This window comes from Urocampus carinirostris, chromosome 3 (assembly GCF_059441175.1).
Source record: "Urocampus carinirostris isolate Australia breed hairy pipefish chromosome 3, RoL_Ucar_1.0, whole genome shotgun sequence".
NCBI classification, from domain to species: Eukaryota; Metazoa; Chordata; class Actinopteri; order Syngnathiformes; family Syngnathidae; genus Urocampus; species Urocampus carinirostris.
This window is the reverse complement of record NC_142351.1, coordinates 63,511,679-63,531,773: the sequence shown is the minus strand read 5'-3', so window position 1 is coordinate 63,531,773 and position 20,095 is coordinate 63,511,679. Positions and strand designations below refer to the sequence as shown.

The 20,095-nt window shown below is 40.4% G+C and overlaps 1 protein-coding gene, 1 long non-coding RNA gene and 1 pseudogene across 4 annotated transcripts in view; 2 read left to right on the top strand and 1 right to left on the bottom strand.

Annotated features, from left to right (window-relative positions):
* camkvl (CaM kinase-like vesicle-associated, like) overlaps positions 1-16,262 on the top strand; it is a 109,053-nt gene extending 92,791 nt beyond the window's left edge. For all 3 annotated transcript variants that reach the window (XM_088332939.1, XM_088332938.1, XM_088332940.1), the window contains 2 exons: positions 656-743; positions 15,066-16,262. In XM_088332939.1, the coding sequence (XP_088189065.1) occupies positions 656-743; positions 15,066-16,181 (1,204 nt within the window). In that variant the 3' untranslated portion in view covers positions 16,182-16,262. The remainder of the gene's footprint in view (positions 1-655; positions 744-15,065) is intronic.
* On the top strand, positions 9,158-9,285 carry LOC148370419 (U2 spliceosomal RNA; annotated as a pseudogene).
* LOC148370417 (uncharacterized) overlaps positions 13,772-20,095 on the bottom strand; it is a 9,352-nt gene continuing 3,028 nt past the window's right edge. Inside the window, exon 3 of the long non-coding RNA XR_015850129.1 lies at positions 13,772-13,993. This is a non-coding gene — a long non-coding RNA (uncharacterized LOC148370417). The remainder of the gene's footprint in view (positions 13,994-20,095) is intronic.

Here is a 20,095-nt window from a genome sequence, read left to right as displayed (position 1 = left end):
CTATGGAGATGAGGATTTCATTTTCCAGCATGATCTGGCACCTGCCCACAGTGCCAAAACCACCAGTAACTGGTGCACTGACCATGGCATCACTGTCCTTGATTGGCCTGCTAATTCCCCTGACCTGAACCCCATCGAGAATTTGTGGGGTATAGTTAAGAAGAAGATGAAAGACACCAGACCTACAAATGCAAATGAGCTGAAGGCCGCTATCGAAGCATCCTGGGCATCAATAACACCTCAGCAATGCCACAGGCTGATTGCCTCCATGCCACGCCGGATTGATGCAGTAATCCGTGCAAAAGGATTCCCAACCAAGTACTGAGTGCATCAATCGACATTTTCAAATGTTTGATTTAGTTTTGCTGTTATAAAATTATTTTTTTACTTGGTCTGAGGAAGTATTCTAATATTTTGAGATAGGATTTTTGAGTTTTTTTCAGCCGTAAGCCAAAATCAGCAATATTCAAATAATAAAAGGCTTGAAATAGTTCAGTTGATGTGTAATGAATCCAGAATGTATGACATTTTTGTTTTTTTAATTGCATTACAGAAAATAAAGAACTTTATCACAATATTCAAATTTTCTGAGACAGTCCTGTATATATATATATATATTTTGACACTTTCACATTTTGAACTCTGCTTTGAAAAGGATCGCAGGAAACGGCGCATCGGAGAAAAACCTGAAGGATGGCGTCTGTGCCCAGTTTGAGAAGAATTTTGCAAAGGCTAAATGGAGGGTAGGAGCACAAACTACTTGATTTGGTTACATGTAAATATTTCAGTTCACAGCTGCCGTCCAAGATCTGCGCTTCTCTTTTGTTTTCCTTTGGCAAAAAACGATTAACATACTAACCACAAAAGGGCACTAGGAACCTACTCTAAACATTTCTCAAAGGCAGAACAGTTACCATATCCCAGACATGTCAAAAGTCCTGCCCAGGAGACAGTCACGTCCTGGGATCACATTTTAGTGGCCTCTGTCATGAAATTAATATGAGGCTCTTCAGTAATGTCTACCGCAGTAGAAAATGAATTTGTAAAAAAATAAAAGAATAAATAAATCCCCACGTCACCACATGATGGCAGTAGCCCATTGGCCACATTGCCCTTGGCTTTCTGGGTGGATTTTAGCCCACCCCATTCCTGACATGGCAACTGTAAATAAAAAAGGAAAGTTGGTTTGGGAGTGCTGCCGCTTCCAGGTCAAGTGGAAATTGGAGTATTCTCTTACCGGAATTCCAAAGGACTGTGTCTGCCTAACTTGCAATGAGTCTTTAGCTGTTTTCAATAATATAACATCAAGAGGCACTGGCAGATGAAACATGCCTACTGCAAGCGAACTGGAAGTGAACACTGTTCAAAAGGTGAAGTAACTGGTTGCTGTTTTAACGGCACAGCATACTTTTTTACATGACCGTGAGAGCTAGATGAAAATATTATAAAGGCAAGCAAGGAGGTCTCAACAGTGCACTGCAAACCTTTCACCAAGGGTGAATTCATTAAAGAATGAAAGAATGCCAAGCAGAATAGTTGGCCTTTTCAGTTTACCAAATCTGGTCAGCTTTCCGAAAAGTTTGGAGACGCCGACAGAGTAATTGTACCTACAGAATGCAATTTCCAATTGTATCCACCATAATTATATATATATATAAAACTGCGATTGGCTGGCAACCAGTTCAGGGAGTCCCCTGCCCACTGCCCGATGATTGCTGGGATGGGCTCCAGCACCACCCGCGACCCTACTGAGGATAAGCGGTGCAGCTAATGTGATGATATATATATATATATATATATATATATATATATATATATATATGTACAGTGCATCCGGAAAGTATTCACAGCCCTTCACTTTTTCCACATTTTGTTATGTTACAGCCTCATTCTAAATTGTATTCATATAATCTCTTATCTCAAAATTCTACACAAAATACTCCATTATGATAATGTGAAAAAGTTTTTTTTTTTACTTTTTGATTGGACATGATTTGGAAAGGCACACACCTGTCTATATAAGGTCCCACAGTTGAGTGTGCATGTCAGAGCACAAACACCAAGCATGAAGTCAAAAGAACTGTCTGTAGACCTGGGAGACAGGATTGTCTTGAGGCACAAATCTGGGGAAGGATACAGAAAAATGTCTGCTGCTTTGAAAGTCCTAATGAGCACAGTGGCCTCCATTATTCGTAAATGGAAGACATTTGGAACCACCAAGACTCTTCCTAGAGCTGGCCGGCCTTCTAAACTGAGCGATCAGGGAAGAAGGGCCTTAGTCAGGGAGGGACCAAGAACCCGATTGTCACTCTGTCAGAGCTCCAGCATTCCTCTGTGGAGAGAGGAGAGCTTTCCAGAAGGTCAACCATCTCTGCAGCAATCCACCAATCAGGCCTGTATGGTAGAGTGGCCAGACGAAAGCCACTTCTTAGTTAAAGGAACATGGAAGCCTGTCTGGAATTTGCCAAAAAGTACCTGAATGACTCTCAGACCACGAAAAACAAAATTCTCTGGTCTGATGAGACAAAGATTGAACTCTTTGGTGTGAATGCCAGGCGCCATGTTTGGAGGAAACCAGGCACCGCTCATCACCAGGCCAATACCATCCCTACAGTGAAGCATGGTGGTGGCAGCATCATGCTGTGGGGATGTTTTTCAGCAGCAGGAACTGGCAGACTAGTCAGGATAGAAGGAAAAATGAATGCAGCAATATATAGAGATATCCTGGATGAAAACCTGCTCCAGAGCGCTTTTGACCTCAGGCTGGGGCGAAGGTTAATTTTTCAGCAGGACAACGACCCAAAGCACACAGCCAAGATCTCAAAAGATTGGCTTCAGAACCACTCCGTGAATGTCCTGGAGTGGCCCAGCCAGAGTCCAGACTTGAATCTGATCGAACATCTCTGGAGAGACCTGAAAATGGCTGTGCACAAACTTCTCCCATCCAACTTGACTGAGCATGAGACTTATTGCAAAGAAGAATGGGCAAAACTGCCTAAAGATAGGTGTGCTAAACTTGTGTGGGATCATATTCAAAAAGACTTGAGGCTGTATTTGCTGCCATAGGTGGATCAACAAAGTATTAAGCAAAGGCTGTGAATACTTATGTAAATGTGATTTCTTAGTTTTCTATTTTTGATAAATTAAAAAAAAGTTAAAAAAAAAAAAAAAAACTTTTTCACATTGTCATAATGGAATATTTTGTGTAGAATTTTGAGATAAGAGATTAAATTAATAAATTTTGGAATGAGGCTGTAACATAACAAAATGTGGAAAAAGTGAAGCGCTGTGAATACTTTCTGGATGCACTGTATATATATATATATATATATATATATATATATATATATATATACAGGGAGTGCAGAATTATTAGGCAAGTTGTATTTTTGAGGATTAATTTTATTATTGAACAACAACCATGTTCTTAATGAACCCAAAGTCTCATTAATATCAAAGCTGAATATTTTGGAAGTTGGAGTGGGGCTTTTTTAGTTTTAGCTATTTTAGGAGGATATCTGTGTGTGCAGATGACTATTACTGTGCATAATTATTAGGCAACTTAACAAAAAACAAATGTATACCCATTTCAATTATTTATTTTCATCAGGGAAACCAATATAACAGCTCAACATTCACAAATATACATTTCTGACATTCAAAAACAAAACAAAAACAAATCAGTGACCAATATAGCCACCTTTCTTTGCAAGGACACTCAAAAGCCTGCCATCCATGGATTCTGTCAGTGCTTTGATCTGTTCACGATCAACATTGCGTGCAGCAGCAACCACAGCCTCCCAGACACTGTTCAGAGAGGTGTACTGCTTTCCCTCCTTGTAAATCTCACATTTGATGAGGGACCACAGGTTCTCTATGGGGTTCAGATCAGGTGAACAAGGAGGCCATGTCATTAGTTTTTCTTCTTTTAGACCCTTTCTTGCCAGCCACGCTGTGGAGTACTTGGATGCGTGTGATGGAGCGTTGTCCTGCATGAAAATCATGTTTTTCTTGAAGGATGCGGACTTCTTCCTGTACCACTGCTTGAAGAAGGTGTCTTCCAGAAACTGGCAGTAGGACTGGGAGTTGAGCTTGAGTCCATCCTCAACCCGAAAAGGCCCCACAAGCTCATCTTTGAGGATACCAGCACATACCAGTACCCCACCTCCACCTTGCTGGCGTCTGAGGCGGACTGGAGCTCTCTGCCCTTTACCGATCCAGCCACGGGCCCATCCATCTGGCCCATCAAGACTCACTCTCATTTCATCAGTCCATAAAACCTTAGAAAAATCCGTCTTGAGATTTTTCTTGGCCCAGTCTTGACGTTTCAGCTTGTGTGTCTTGTTCAGTGGTGGTCGTTTTTCAGCCTTTCTTACCTTGGCCATGTCTCTGAGTATTGCACACCTTGTGCTTTTGGGCACTCCAGTGATGTTGCAGCTCTGAAATATGGCAAAACTGGTGGCAAGTGGCATCTTGGCAGCTGTACGCTTGACTTTTCTCAGTTCACGGGCAGTTATTTTGCGCCTTGGTTTTTCTACACGCTTCTTGCGACCCTGTTGACTATTTTGAATGTAACGCTTGATTGTTCGATGATCACGCTTCAGAAGCTTGGCAATTTTAAGAGTGCTGCATCCCTCTGCAAGATATCTCACTATTTTTGACTTTTCAGAGCCTGTCAAGTCCCTCTTCTGACCCATTTTGCCAAAGGAAAGGAAGTTGCCTAATAATTATGCACACCTGATATAGGGTGTTGATGTCATTAGACCACACCCCTTCTCATTACAGAGATGCACATCACCTGATATGCTTAATTGGTAGTAGGCTTTCGAGCCAATACAGCTTGGAGTAAGACAACATGCATAAAGAGGATGATTCGGTCAAAATACTCATTTGCCTAATAATTCTGCACTCCCTGTATATAATGGTGTATATATGTATATATATATGTATCTATAATATATTATATTTATATTTATATGTTTGTTTGTTTTTCCCGGGATAAAAGGTGCACCAGATTTATAAGCGCACAAATTTTTGACTAATTTGGAGGTTTCAGGTGTGCCTTATTGTCCAGAAAATACGGTATATTCTAAAAATGAACATAAATGCTTGTAATCAGTCTTATTGGCTCATTGAATTTTACAGTATGGCGTGTAGTGCACACTTTTGACTTATTTTGCCGTTATCAGTTAGCTAACCATAGACCAAGGGTTGGGAACCTTTTTTCACACAAAGTAAAAGTTTTTTTTTTGTTTTTTTTTTCTGGGGGGGGGGGGGGGGGGGGTGAGCCATACCATATTTTTTAAGACAAAATTCAACAAAACCGCCAGACCTGCTCTCCAGACAAAAGGTAATTCTACCGCACATTTTATTTCACTATTTGATGATTTGAGCAAATCTGTACAATAATAATAATGCCAGAGCGTGTGTCCCATATCAATATAAGTATACCACTTACATTTTGTCTTCCTCCCGCAGTTACTTGAAAGTGTTGAGGTTCATTTTGACTATCATTTTCATCCTAAATTATGGTTTCAAAACAAGGTGCGAGCACAATTATTTTGTAAAAATGTCACAAAGTACTGCAATTGAGAATACCAACATACAGTGGAACCTCGGTTATCATTTTCATCCTAAATTATGGTTTCAAAACAAGGTGCGAGCACAATTATTTTGTAAAAATGTCACAAAGTACTGCAATTGAGAATACCAACATACAGTGGAACCTCGGTTCTCGACCATAATCCGTTCCAGAACCCTGTTCGAAAACCGATTTGGTCGATCACGGAAATAATTTTTCCCATTAAAAATAATGTATATCGTTTTAATCCGTTCCAACACCCTGAACGTTTACCTTGAATGTTTAACGTAATCATAAAGCTAACCCAGGCTAATCCTACGCCCGCGTTATCGTAATCTTCCGTACGAAAGATTACGCTAACATGAACGTGTAAAAATAAAAAAATTCAACAAGTGGTGAGCGGTTCATTGGAAAGGGGGCTCCGTTCCAACACCCTGAAAGTTGGGCTCCGTTCCAACACCCACATAAAGCTAACCCAGGCTAATCGTACATTCGCGTTATCATAATCTTCCGTACGAAAGATAACGCTAACATGAACGTGTAAAAAGGAAAAAAAAGGATAAAGAAAAGAATTATGGATAGGATTTCTTGCCTTTGTGGTGGTCAGCAGAAGGCGCAGGTGGACCGCCGTTGCTTGCTTATAGCACTCACTCCCGTAGCCACATCGCTAGATTTCACAGCCTCCTTATTCTTTAGTATCGCACTGATCGTAGATTTAGCCATGCTGTATTCCCTAGCAAGATCAGACACTCGCACACCTCCTTCATATTTTGCAATTATTTCTTTCTTAAATGCAATAGTTGTACGCACTACTTTTCTTTTTTCACCTGTAGCAACTTTGCTGCTTGCACTGACTTTCTTCAGAGGCATAATAAGGGGCTAAAACATCCGCACGCCGCTCAGCATCGCACCCTAGCGTACGCACTCACGCATTACCGGCGTTCGAACTCCGATTTTTTGACCGAACAGCGAAGCAAGAATTTCTCAAAATTTTTGGTCGGACTCCGATTTGTTCGAACTGAGAGGCGTTCGAAAAACGTGGTTCCACTGTATTCTACTTTGATGCATTTGGCGCTGGGCAAGGGGGAAGAGTGCGTGCGCTGTGTGTACAGGTTCGCTCACCCAATCAAATTGCTCTGGGTGTTTTGGGATGTTTACGGTTTGGTCTGTGGTTTTACATCATAAGTTTCTCAGCAGTGAACATACATTGTTTAATAAGCCTCCGAGTATTGGATTCTTTAGCGATGCAAAGCCAAAACGTTGGTGTGACACCTTGATTAAAAGAGTAATTAGGACTGTGCCTTATGTATACTGGACCAAACCCATTGGATTGTCAGCATTGACACGTGTTAGAATTGTCTCTACCAGTAGCAATTCGGGTAATATTTGCGCAAAATCAGTTTTATCTCAGAGCCATAGGTAGTCATGAAAACGGCCATATCTGACTCGCAAGCCCCTGTTGAAAACCCTATAATTATTGTGTATCCCTAATATTAAGTACTATATTATAGTTAATGGAACGTGAACGGAACCATGAAAGTTAAATCCCTCAAATCGCAAGTAACATCCATCAACTTGTTCTCTTTTTCTCCAACAAATTCCCAGGAGTTGAAGGTATTGTAGTATCAGTATGACGGCGAATGAAATGACAGAGCCTGGGAGGAACTGCACGGTCAGTCACCGATAACGCATCTCAAATGACTCTTTAATTGACTCTTCCAAAAAACCAAACCCCAAGAAGAGAACTGCCTTGAGATGCGTCCATCGTGCCTGCACCGGTGAAGATCTCCTCACCAGTTCTGTCCATGCACTTTCACTCTGCCTGTCCTGGAGGAGATCCACTGTCCCACGTTTCCTTTTTTCACAAAGTGGCCGGCTCTGCTCCTTTCCTCCTCTTCATCTACATTATGAAGTAACTAGAATCGTTCCAATTGGATGATGGCGTTGTGGATGAGAAGGGAATACAGTGAACCCTGGTTTATCGTGGCTGTTACGTTCCAAAAAGTGAAATCTGTCAAATAGAAACCTTTTTTATTTTTACAATTTCATGGACCCCGGGATACGACATAAATTTGTTCTAAGGTGGAGATCGTAAAGGGAAATTGCTGTATAGTGGGGGGTGGAAACCTATGTTAATTAGCTACTGCATTCCAAAACCCTAGTACCCCAGGTAAAAAAATAGGATATAGTCAGATTTTTTTGTGTGGAATGTACTTTAAAGACGGATAACCATAGTGCAACATAGTAAATCAAGGGTAATAGTTTGCAAATCGGTACAATAAAAAAAATCCCTTGTCATTATTGCACATTCACGTCTAAGCATTTTGCCATGATGTGCTAGCATGAGTAAATAATAGGGGGGTTCAGAAGCTGTGCAAGCCCTTAAGGGCAAACTATGGCCACAGCATAAGTCTAGGATATTTTTTTTTTTTCAAATAATTTACTGCCAGTAAAAACATTGTGACCCTTCTCAAGGTTTATTCCTAAACCCAATTTTAAAACGTCGACTTGCATGGATTGCATGCCCTTAGATTTCCTTGATGAAATCGCCTTGTTTTCCTTAAAGGGGGTGTTGAACCTTGAAAAATAATCTACCTGCTGACGCCATCTTCTGGCTGAAATCATCATTGCAGCTCCTTTGGTTGCACGCGCAAACATAGCTTGAATAAACTATTTTTAATCTTTCGGCGTGGGGGAGGTGGTCTGTTGCCCTTTGGACTGTATTTGAAACAGTCATTTTCTTACGTTCACCATTTTCATCCTAAAATTAGAGAAAACCACAAACACGTGCTTGATATTACTCTGTCCCATCCCAACACACCGCCTCCTTCTCTTCAGCGTGATGCACTTCGTGGCCAGAACACCGACGATAAATGAAAAACAGATAGACACAGTGAAAAAAAAACATAATGATACTCTTTGAACTCAGTTGGGCATTGTTAACATGTAGAATAGAATAGAATAGAATATGCCTTTATTGTCATTGTACAACATGGGATATGCTGTGACAACGAAATTGGACGGCTCCAAACAAAGAACAAAGGAACAAAGTACTAGATGCCTTTGTTGTCCTTGGCGCGCGCTTCAGAGGGGGGGGGGGGGGGGGCATGTTGTGAGGGTCAAACAGATACTTGATAAAGAAAATATTTAATCTTATGGATACCCCAAAATGCACCCCACCTTTAACAATTGGCACTGTCGTGGTTATGGCTATCCAACTTAATGTGCCTTTTTCGTATTCTTTGATAACTAAAGCTTTGTTTCTATTATTATCATGAATTTGTGTACGAACCGGAGCTACCGAGTGGAGATGGAATAAGAGCTTGCTCTGTCCACTCCACGCATCGGCCCGGTATTGCAGTACCTCCGGGAATGGTGCATTCGCAATGATCGCAGCAAGGCTTTAGGGCTAGGACCTTAGCTTGGCCTTTTGGCTGAGAGTAAGTGTCCCGGCTCCTAGGCTTTGTAGCGTATTATGAACTGACCGATAACGGATAATGGATAATGAATAACGAAGATAGAACAATAACCCTTAAAAACCCCAAAACCCCCATCATGAAGGTGGTTCACCCAGGTTCTGCTGCCTGGCCCTGTGGCTAGGCTAAGTTTGAATTTTTGCCATCGGGAGATGGAATAAGAGCTTGCTCTGTCCACTCCACGCATCGGCCCGGTATAGCAGTACCTCCGGGAACGGTGCATTCGCAATGATCGCTGCTTGGCTCTGTGGCTAGGACCTTGACTCAGCCTCTTGGCTGAGAACAAGTGTCTCGGCCCCTTGGCTTTGTAGCGTATTATGATTTGACCAATAACGGATAATGGATAATTGATAACGAATATAGAACAATAAACCTTAAAAAATCCCTCCCCCCCTATTATCATTTTCTTGTTTCTTCCTTTAGAATCACTTTACAAAAACATTGCAAAAATATAATATTGAGATAGTCAACTAGCAAAGTATGAAGCACAAAAGATTATTAATGGGAAGACAATAAGGTATTGAGAGAAGTCATTCACCGAATAATATATTGGCATTGTTATAATGCCAATATAGCAGACCAGCATGTTTTATGACGTTGACCATTAGCAGACAGGCATCTAATCATGTGACTTGAAATATCCTTAGAGACAACGACATTAGAATTGCGTGTGCCTCAATATTTCTTGTTAATTTCAAGCTTTGTTTCTATGGTCTATCGAACTGAATGAAAAAAGAGAAAGCAATTGTGGGACGGAGCTCAGACAATACCATGTCGGCATTTTCTTGATACAATGAGGCTAACAAATAGCAGACCAAAATTGTATATAAAACTTGGACCAAAGACAGACGTAACTATACATATGCAACACCATCATAAAGTTTAATTCTATATGTTTTAGAGCACAAGATCTAGTTTGTTGTTTATGTCATGTAGTGGGGACAATGCCGTAACAAGGGGCCGAAAAATATCTTGTTGTACACCGTAAAGTGAAATGTTTGTAAGGCAGGAACACTGTATCCCAGGGGTCTACCATATCGTAAAATCAATACTTTTGGTCGGTACAGAGCATTTTGTTGATTTTATTAGGTTTAGAGAAACTTGAAATTGTGAGAGAATGTACATGTACATTATTTGCCTATGTGTTTTTTCATATTTGTACACATTAAACGGCAACATTAGGATAAACCGGGTATAGTTGTAACTCATTTTGCTTTCTCCCTCCCCATTTTATAATATTTTGTGCTTGTACTTTCAAAATGTTATACATGGTACTTTATCTGTCTTTTACAAGTAACATCAATGGTAGGGTGCTAAGTAACTCAAAAAGTCTGTGATAGTCTCTCAAACTGCTAGTGGACAGTTATAACAGTGCTATTTATTATTACAGATAAGCGTCATATAGTCAAACATTTAAATAACTCTTTATCTTAAAGAAACATATGACAAGAAGAGCATGGAATAAAACAGAGGGCTTGTGTCATATCCTTTTGTATGGATAGCATTGCTAATCAGAGTCTGACAAGCGGTTTTGGCCATTGTATAAGTCAGTTCCTGGGTTGCAGCTTTCAAAGGAAAATTGCTTTTCTTTTCTTTCTTTCCTTTCTTTGCCAATGCATCCTGATAGTCTTTTATTTTTTTTTTCTCCTCAAAGTCTTTACATGTTTACCCTGGAGTGCCAGGTCTAAACTTGCTGCATACAATGTTTTACAAAGTTGATATCAATGTCAGTATAAAAAATTCGAATTAATTTGTCCATACAAGCTATGCAAACGTTGTCATTTTTGGAGGTGTTACAACCGTTACTGTACTTATAAGCCATCATTAAGTTAACATTTCCTTCATGTGGTTGTCAGTTAGCTAGAAAAAAAAAGGATTGAAGCCAAGAATGTGGACATTACAGCCATGTGCCAGAAATTAGTCAATCTTTAGCATTTTTGAAATGAAACAAAAAACTGTGAGAAAGAAAATGTTTGAAATTTTACCTGAAAATGTTTTTTGTCCATAAAACTGAGACAATATCCCTCAGAGTTTTCAAACGGCTTGTGTGGGGTCAAAAGGGAAACGGGAGAACAATATCCTATATCAGTGGCATCAATAAAAGTCTCTTCCAATTAGACAAATTTTGAGTGTTACAACTGTTCCCGTGTTACAACAGTCCACCGTATCCCCTACTGTCGCGCGGGTAAAGAAGAAGCAGACGGTTTCGCCAATTAGAATGTACAAAACAATTCAAATCGGTGAGGGAACCAGACAGTTAAAAGAAAACTATGTTAAAACCAGGGTTCACTGCAGAATGGAAAGGATGTGGTTGCCGTCAACCACTGTGGACTGTTTCAATGTTGAAATGTTTTTTCTTTTATGTGCAAGCCCCCCCCCCCCTGCCATTCCTGGTATTCAAATCCACAATGCACCTCAATGTTGAGCTGCTACGGCATTTCTGTGAATAGATTTTGACTTCCAGACCATCTGTTCCCTGGTTTGGAAACATCTTGAAGCAACAACATTTTCCCCAAATTCCCTAGAAGTAAGAAAATAAGGACTATGGGGAAAATTGAGTCTTGAGATTGATTCACACCAGAGCGAATTGAAAGTACACACAAATAGGCTTCACATCAGGTTAGCTCGCTCTTATCGACAAGCATTGTTAATTGCACTTTAAGCTTAAATTTACTGCAATATATTTTCCTGGGGCAAGCTGCTTTCATGTATTTAGTCTTTGGGTTATTAAGGGTTGCTGAGCCCAAAAATAAGTAGATTTTGAGATATCCCCATTTTTGACAATTGAAATTATTTGTTCTTAAAGCTGTAGTGTGTGTTATATAGCAACCCTTCATGGTGTAACAATACTTCATTCATTTAAAATAACAATACTGATTCATATAATAAGCAGAAACGTTCTCATAATTGATCTGTTAAGCTACAGACACTTTATTACACTACAGACACTTTAAACTGGACCATACTTGGACTATTCTTGCACTACAGTCACTTTCAACTGTGTTTTATCTTTATTTTTATCTTATTGCCTTAACTCTTCTTGAGTTACTTTTATCTTTATATTTTAGTTCTTGTAATATCCTTTTGTTTATAGATGTATATAGTTTCTTAGTTTCCATTTTTACCCTGGCAACTCATTGTGCAGGTAAATGTGGTTCTTTACTGTGCATATGACAATGAACAATTTGAATTTGTAATTATTCTACCCAAAGTGAGACATCCTTTTTCAGAAGCTGACTTTATTACAACTACGGAAACACAAATGACCAGTTTGCAAAGTTAGCTTGTGCGGGTGGTCCTTCTGGCAACTTACCTTCACACAGATGATTCCTACATGATATGATCGCCAAGTACTGCCATCGAGGTGTCTTGCGCTTTTTGTAGATAGTTTTCTTCTCTAGCCACTTAGCTTAGCCTTTTAGCTACATTTGTCACTAGAAAAATGCTGTGCTGTTTCCTGGAAAGAAGCTAAAACTATAAAATATTACAATAGATCATTTTACAAAAAAAAATCCTATTCAATTGTAAAATTTGTTTTAATATTGTTTTTTTTTTCCTAAAAATAACCACAATTATACTTCTAAGTGTGAAGAGGCGGATGACAAAAACTAGAAATATTTTTTTATTTTGTGTCATTTTTAATTCTAATCTTTTGTAGGTACAAACTAGCTGAATAGGTGAAACGTAACAAAAAATTCAAAGTCGTGTATCACAATCACCACTCAATATTGAAAGCCCAATTCCATATGTTGTTGTATGACTAAATCTAAATTCTAGCATGCGAAAGGATGTTAAAGCTGGTGTGAATCCCAAACAAAAGACCTAGCGAGATGAATACACCTGGAGCAGTTCAAAAGAGCTTATAGCCTGAGTTGGGCATAATTAATGTAAGAGGTGACCTTTAGCGGCTAGTTGGGGGAGCTACTATAAAGGACAATGAAAAGTAAAATCTGTCAAGCTTTGGGACACAGACTCATGGAACTGTGGAAGGCGAGTCACACTGAAGAACGAATGAGCTTTAATTACACTGTCACAAGCCAGAAACGGAGACAGGTCCCATTAGCGTTCGTTGAACTCAGTTTTATTGAAATAGAGGGCAGTGCTTGCTTCCACGATCCAATGATCGTCGGACACGTGTGGCTGATGGCATTAACGTGGAAGTGGCCCTTCCACGTCGAGCGAGGATAGTCATGGGTGGCAGGAAAGCTGGTCAGTAACCGGCACAGGGGAGCAAGGGCGGTAATCGAGTCCAGAAAAAATATCGGCAACAAGTATCAGGCAGAAAACAGGGCAAAACGGATCGATGACCGGGACGGAAGAGCAGGGCAGAAACAGGTAATCAGGCAGGAGAAAATAGAGCAGGAGATTGTCGGACGGTACGGTGCTTGCCTAGCAAAAGTGTAGGTTCGCAGAACGGTCTGACGGCTTCCTCCCGGAAGCCGGGGGTTTAAAAAGGGTCCATGAACCAATCAGCGCATGGGGCTGTTGGCGCCAACGGGGCATTCGCAGGTGCCCCGAATTAACAATCATGACATACACGGAGTTGCTTACAACAACCATTGTGGCTAACATGAGTGGCTGTAGGAGAAAACAATGGGAAAAAAGTGAAACATGCTTAAATAACGGGATTTGATCACATGCAGGGCTCAGCTGTGCACGGTTACTGGTCGTTTAGTGTCAGGCGGGACGGAAGGAAAACTCAGATCACTTGCACTCGTTTCTTGGTTTTTATTGGAAGGAAGGAATGACAAGGAATGATTCTTCGGTCCGTTGTTTGACGGATTGACGAGGCTTGACAGGCGGGTGAAGGCTTGACGGGAATGGTCGTGGACAGTAGTAATCGTCGTGTTGTTGGTCGGGACTGGAGAAGGACGTCGTCGTGTTCAGAAGAGTGATCAGGAGTCAGACGGGCACAGGTCGTAGGCAAATTCGGAAACTGGTCGGCAACGGAGATCAAGCAGAAGAAAACAGGAGGCAGGCAAAGAGTCAGAGGTACGGGCTTTCTGAGCAGATGGCAACAGGTAGCATAGTAAAATCAGACAGCTTGTTTCCGGAAGCTGAGGATTTAAATGGACAGGGTGCCAATTAGCTGTCCTGGCACAAATCCTGAGCACAGGTGTTCCAGATCCGGGTGATTGTGACAGTTTAGTGCTAAAAGTGCAATCAGGACAGGCTAGCTTTGCAAAATGGTCATTTAGGCTTCAGTAGTAGTAAGATGGTTGCCAAAAAATACCTTCATATAATTACACATTTCTCAACCTATGGCTCTTCAAAAACATGTTTATGATACAGTGGGACCTCGCTACTTCGCGGTTCGACGTTCGCGGGTTCAGAGCTTCACGGGCCTAAAAAGATAATAATAAAAAAACAAAATTAAAAAAAATATATATATATATATATATATATATATATATATATATATATATATATATAATTTATTTTTAAGCATTTTTGAAGGGGTGTCGCTACTTCGTGGTTCCACATTCGCGGGTTCAGAGCTTCGCAGGTCTAAAAAATAATAATAATAGAATAAAATATTTTTTAAAAATAATTTATTTTATTTTTAAGCAGATTTTCACTTTTCGCGGGTGGTTTTGGTCCTCATTAACCGGGTCTAAAACATAATAATAATAAAAATTTTAAAAATGAAAAAATATTTTTCTTTTTTTTTTTTGAAGGGGTGCCGCTACTTCACGGATTTTCACTTTTCGCGGGTGGTTTTGGTCCCCATTAACAGCGATAACCGAGGTCCCACTGTAGTATGTTTACTTTTGAATTAAAAGTGTGTCTTCGAATGAATGAAGTACTTTCACACCACTTGGAGTTGCATTTTAATACACACTGGGACTTTATTGTATTTTGAGTTCAGCAGCTCCGAAATACCCTAAATCCGTTGAAAAATTTTGAGCACCAAAATGTGTTGTAATATTTAATATATTTTAGGGACACCGGTAGTCACAGGTCAATGTAAATAATATTTGGTTTATACCTTTTTCCCTATTCTACAGAAAGCAATTCGTGTCACAACCTTCATGCAGCGCCTGAAGAACTCCGAGTCAGCTATTGACACTTCAACTGAACGTGGCGAAGACTCGGAAGATAAAAACGATGAGCCCGGCGCCGCCACTGAGCGTGACGTGAAAAAAACAGCGGTAACTGTTGAAAAGAGACCACCTGGCATCAGCCAGGAAGTCGAAAAACAGGAAGTGCGTGTTGAAGTTGCTCCATCCCCATCAGGCGATTGGAAAATACCGGAGAGTCTTGCTAAGAAAGACGATTCGGATGAAAAGATAATATCGAAAACGCTGATTGATTCTGTTCCGGATCCTGAAACCAAAGTGGCAAGCCCCGCTCCTGATCTGGGCACAGTGCCCGTGACACTTCCCTGCAAGAACGCAAACAACGGTAGTTGGTGCCAAACGCAACTGCCGGAAGCCGTCGCAGAAACTTCGGGGGACGTCAGCCTGGCCGTTCGCTTACAAAGCAACGCTAGCTCCTCCTTGAAGAGAGACGCCAAGAAAACTGACCGATACAGTGCAGAATTCAAGAGAGAGACTCAAGGCTGCTACGCTATCGGAAGCTCGGCTAGCTTGGGCCGGCACGGCATGCCGTACAACAGAGACACGTGCACCATAGGTGCAGCGGGACCCTACGGCAGTCCGTACAGCACCTTGTATTCAGGCGGAGGGAGCATGGGGATGTATGGAACCGGGTTGCATCACGCGGGGGCGGGTAGCTCTGCGGGCGACTGGCAGATGGACAGCGTGATTGAGCAAATCGAGAAGCAAATGGTGGCGGTTTTAGAGAAAATTGAAGGGGATATGCCTTCTCTGTTGGAGCAGATCAGCGATTGCCCCCCTGAGCCGCTTCGCATCCGCAGCGCCCACGCCTCGCCTGCCGTTTCCCGAGCACGAGCCTTACATCACGCCTCATCCGAAGCTTTAGGGGCACCTCCACCACTTCCAACTTCTCCAAGGCCGGCATTGCCCACAGTACCGCGGCTTACCATCCCGCCTCCTTCCTATCCGCCTCCTTCGCCACCTTCAGGTGACCAAGAGGGTGGGCCAGGTGGGACCGAGTCGGAAGGAAATTCCGCCAGGGCTGGGATAGGAAGAATGTTATAAAAGAGAAGGGAATTGACATTACTGTCCATTAGGGCTGCACGGTTAACCGAAACCTGTTTGATATTGCGATGTAATGAAGTGATTTTTTTACCCCCTGGCCTGTTTACAGCCATACCACCCCTGAGAATGCCTGATCAGGGGAAGCTAAGCAGGGTTGGGCCTGGTTAGTACTCAGATGGGAGACTGCCCAGGAATACTAGGTGCTGTAAACAGGTCATTTGGCACACGGTCTGCTGTGACAGCACTGACTGTACCCCCTTGTAGATTTAGTGAATATATATTTTCCTAGGAGGACCAAATGAATTAAATTATTAACATTATAATTATGGAATTTGTTATTTGACTGATGGAGTGTTAGGCTAACCTGAATTGTCACACATTAGGTTTTAACAGCGTCGACCAATATGAGGTAAGTTTTAAAGCCACTCGCCAATAAAGACGGGGCAAAGTGCAAGCAGTGCGCATTGCCACACACCCACGTGTAAGCAGACATCAACCTTAACAAAGCTCCCCAGAAGAAGGTGCCGTTTTCTTAAGGTTAAAGCATGTCAGTGTGATTAAGTACTTCCAAAAAAAACGAAAATCACATTGAAACTGCAATACCGGTCTGAAAAATTATAGTTTATTTTTCCAAAATCGTGCAGCCCTACTGTGCATAAAGATTCTTGTTGTGGAGGACGGATCGTGCCATATGTAGAAAAACAAATTTAAGTAGAATTAATTAGAATTAAGTAAAATTAAGTTAAAATTTTAAGTAAATAAATACTTTAAAATATATGCAACATTTTCTGGTGACAACACGATGAAATACACGACACATAACACAATATACACAACAAAATACACAACATTCATATTACACGACAAAAAAACACAACCAAATTACACAACAAAATACCATATGAAAGACACGACAAAAATAAACCACAAAAATAGACAAAAATACACTACAAAGTAATACAAATTACACGACCAAATACAGTACACAACAAAATACACGACCAAATACAGTACACTACAAAGAAAATGACAAATTGCACGACACAATACACCACCAAATACACGACAAAATACCAAAATAAATAAATGAAAAATTGAAAAAATATATGGATAAATTGCATTTATCTCTTATTTCTATGTATTGCATAGTTCCTTTATGTTTTTATTCATGTGAAAGGTATTTTTTGATTAATTTCTACATATGAGAAGAATCGGTCTTCCATAACCCATGATGGTGCTGAACATAGATGGATAATCATTTTCACTTGAAGATCTTGAGTTACCGTTACTAAAAGAGTCCATCTATTGAAAGATTTCGGTCACAAGGAGATTAATTTGTCAGAGTGTTCCCTGGCCAATTTGCGTTTTGACTTACTCGTACACGGTGCATTGTGGGTTTTCTTTCTTTTTCTGTTAAAAGCTTAAAAACCGGTTTAGGAATTTTAAATAACGCAAAAAGAATTTTAAAAAACATTTGTTATGAATTCAACTAAAACTTATAGAGCTCTCTGAAATTTCAACACAACTAACATGACTAATGCGTCTAAGACAGAAGGCATGAGAGAGAGGGAGAGGCTCGGCTGCAAACTTAAGTTTTAAATATATTTAATTGGCCCGATATACGTCGAATTCCCACCGATAATCGGCGAGCCTGAAAATTGGTCTACCTCTACTCAAAGGGACAGCGTGTAGTATTTAGTGCCAAAAAAAGGTACAAAAACGTTCATCCAGTAAAAAACTGAATACTGGGCAAAAATACAAGAAATATCCTACCAATGTTAATTTTGATTTATTTTTTAAATCATAGATCGAGAAATTTGTATTTTGTTTTTCACCGTGGAATCCATTCTTAGATCAATGCTATGTTCTTCCGGCATCCTGCCACCACCCTTTGCCGTTTATCACTGGCCCTCACTCGTACCAGACATCAGAGTGTTATCCAGTGGTCAAATATAACAAATTGGGGTTAAGACAATAAATTAAAATTTAAAAAACTAACAATAATTACACACTATGGATGTTCACTGAAAATAACTTAATACCAACGGTTATGGAACAGATTAACCATGAAAACCAAGGGAACACTGTATACATTAAACCCCAAACTCTCAGCCTTTCACTCAAATGGGGAAATAGACAAAACTGGAAGCTGTAAAAAGCATGATTAAAGAAAAAATATGTGCATTAGCTCACTTAACAACATTTTAGAATTGAAGCGCTTTGAGTCATATAATGAAAACGCACAGCATGAGGTAGAAAAAAATGCAACATACATCAGAACAATGTCCTGCAATTGTAAATACATTTATTGCAACTGGCTTCCCTATTCTTCTAATGCATTCAAGTGTGTTGTAAATTTCCTCATGTCTGTATTACATTATTAATCAAACACTTCCATTTGTACTTTTGTCTTTATAAATGTAGCAGTTTGTTTGAGGCTGAAGGTCGGGTTGCTACCAACTGAATGCTGGATTTGAACAATGCAATAGGGATTTGTTGCCAAAGTGATCCCAAATTTGAGATATATTTGGGGTGAATTAAATTATTAGTGTTGCAAATGTAAAATTGATCTTCATTTTATTTTAAGATATTGATACCATTTTATGTGCTTCTTCACGTTCTTTGTAAAAGGAAAAACTTTGTGTCTGTGAACCTTTCAATAAAAATAACACAGTGTTGAGAGACAGTAAAATGGTTAAATGACTGTCGATAACACATTCACACCAGCTTTTGACTGACCTACATATCCCAGCATGTCTTGTGCGCCTTTTGAGTTAGGGTTAGGGTTGTGGATAATTATCATGGTTCATGGGTCCCTTAACCGCCAAGGTGTTAGGGGCACCACTTCCTGTGGTGTGACTTGGGCAAGTACAGCCTGGCAGCTTCCATCCACCACCAGGCCGTTTAGCCAGGTAGGAGTTTGCTCCCCCACAAAAACTGATACAACTGGTTTCAATGGTTACTAGTAGCAGGAGAAGCCTCGGGATCTGACTCAGATATTGCACTTTCATCATCTGGTCACTGTTGTTTTTCTGTATTAAGCATTGACAACCAATGAACTTTGACAATACTGATTCTTAATCACTGGGGAAAAACTATTTTGTTCCCAAATGTTGAGTATCTGTCATGGTTTGGTGCCTGCAGTCCCTCTTCTTCTCCAAAGATGGCAGCATTCCCCCATTTCCCAGTCTCCCTCACTTTTCCTCCCGCCAGGTGATTCCGATTAGAAAATTAGCCACCCTTCAATAATACCCCGGGCTCCCACCTTTCACTGTTGATTTGTTTTGATTCCTGAAGACTTTCCCTTGCCAAAACGACAAGCTTCTCCTCCCACGACCGTCTTATTCAATTCCCTCCTCGTTCTAAGTTCACCCACTGCAAGACTTGCCACGCCAACCACCTTCCTCAGTTCCCTCTTCATCCCAAGCCATCTTATTTTAAAGGTACTCCCAAATCTACCCTTCAAGATTTTCGCCACACAGAACAAATACAATATTTGAGCTTAAGGAAGAACATGCAAACTATGCATAGGGAGTCCGGTAGCTGAAATTAAACCATGGACCTCCGCACCGTGGGACATCCGCAGCGCCACATTGAAAATAGGGTTCATCAATGCTGTCGGACATTGGCTTACTTTTAACATCTCTCATTTCCGATATGTCTGTCAGAACTATTCAAAGTTGCTGGTTTGCAGTGCATAAAAAAATAAGACAACTGACGGGTGTGTGACATTTTTACTTGTTCTTCAGGATTTATGTAATATTGAAATGTGTCACGATTGTATGAGTTTTCAGCTGTAATATTTTTTATTATTTAAGTAAAAAGTATAAAAGTCTATCTCCACTGAATCAATGCACCTCTCGACTATTCATTTATTTGCGTTTGTTAACTTTTTGATGTCCTCACTTGACTTT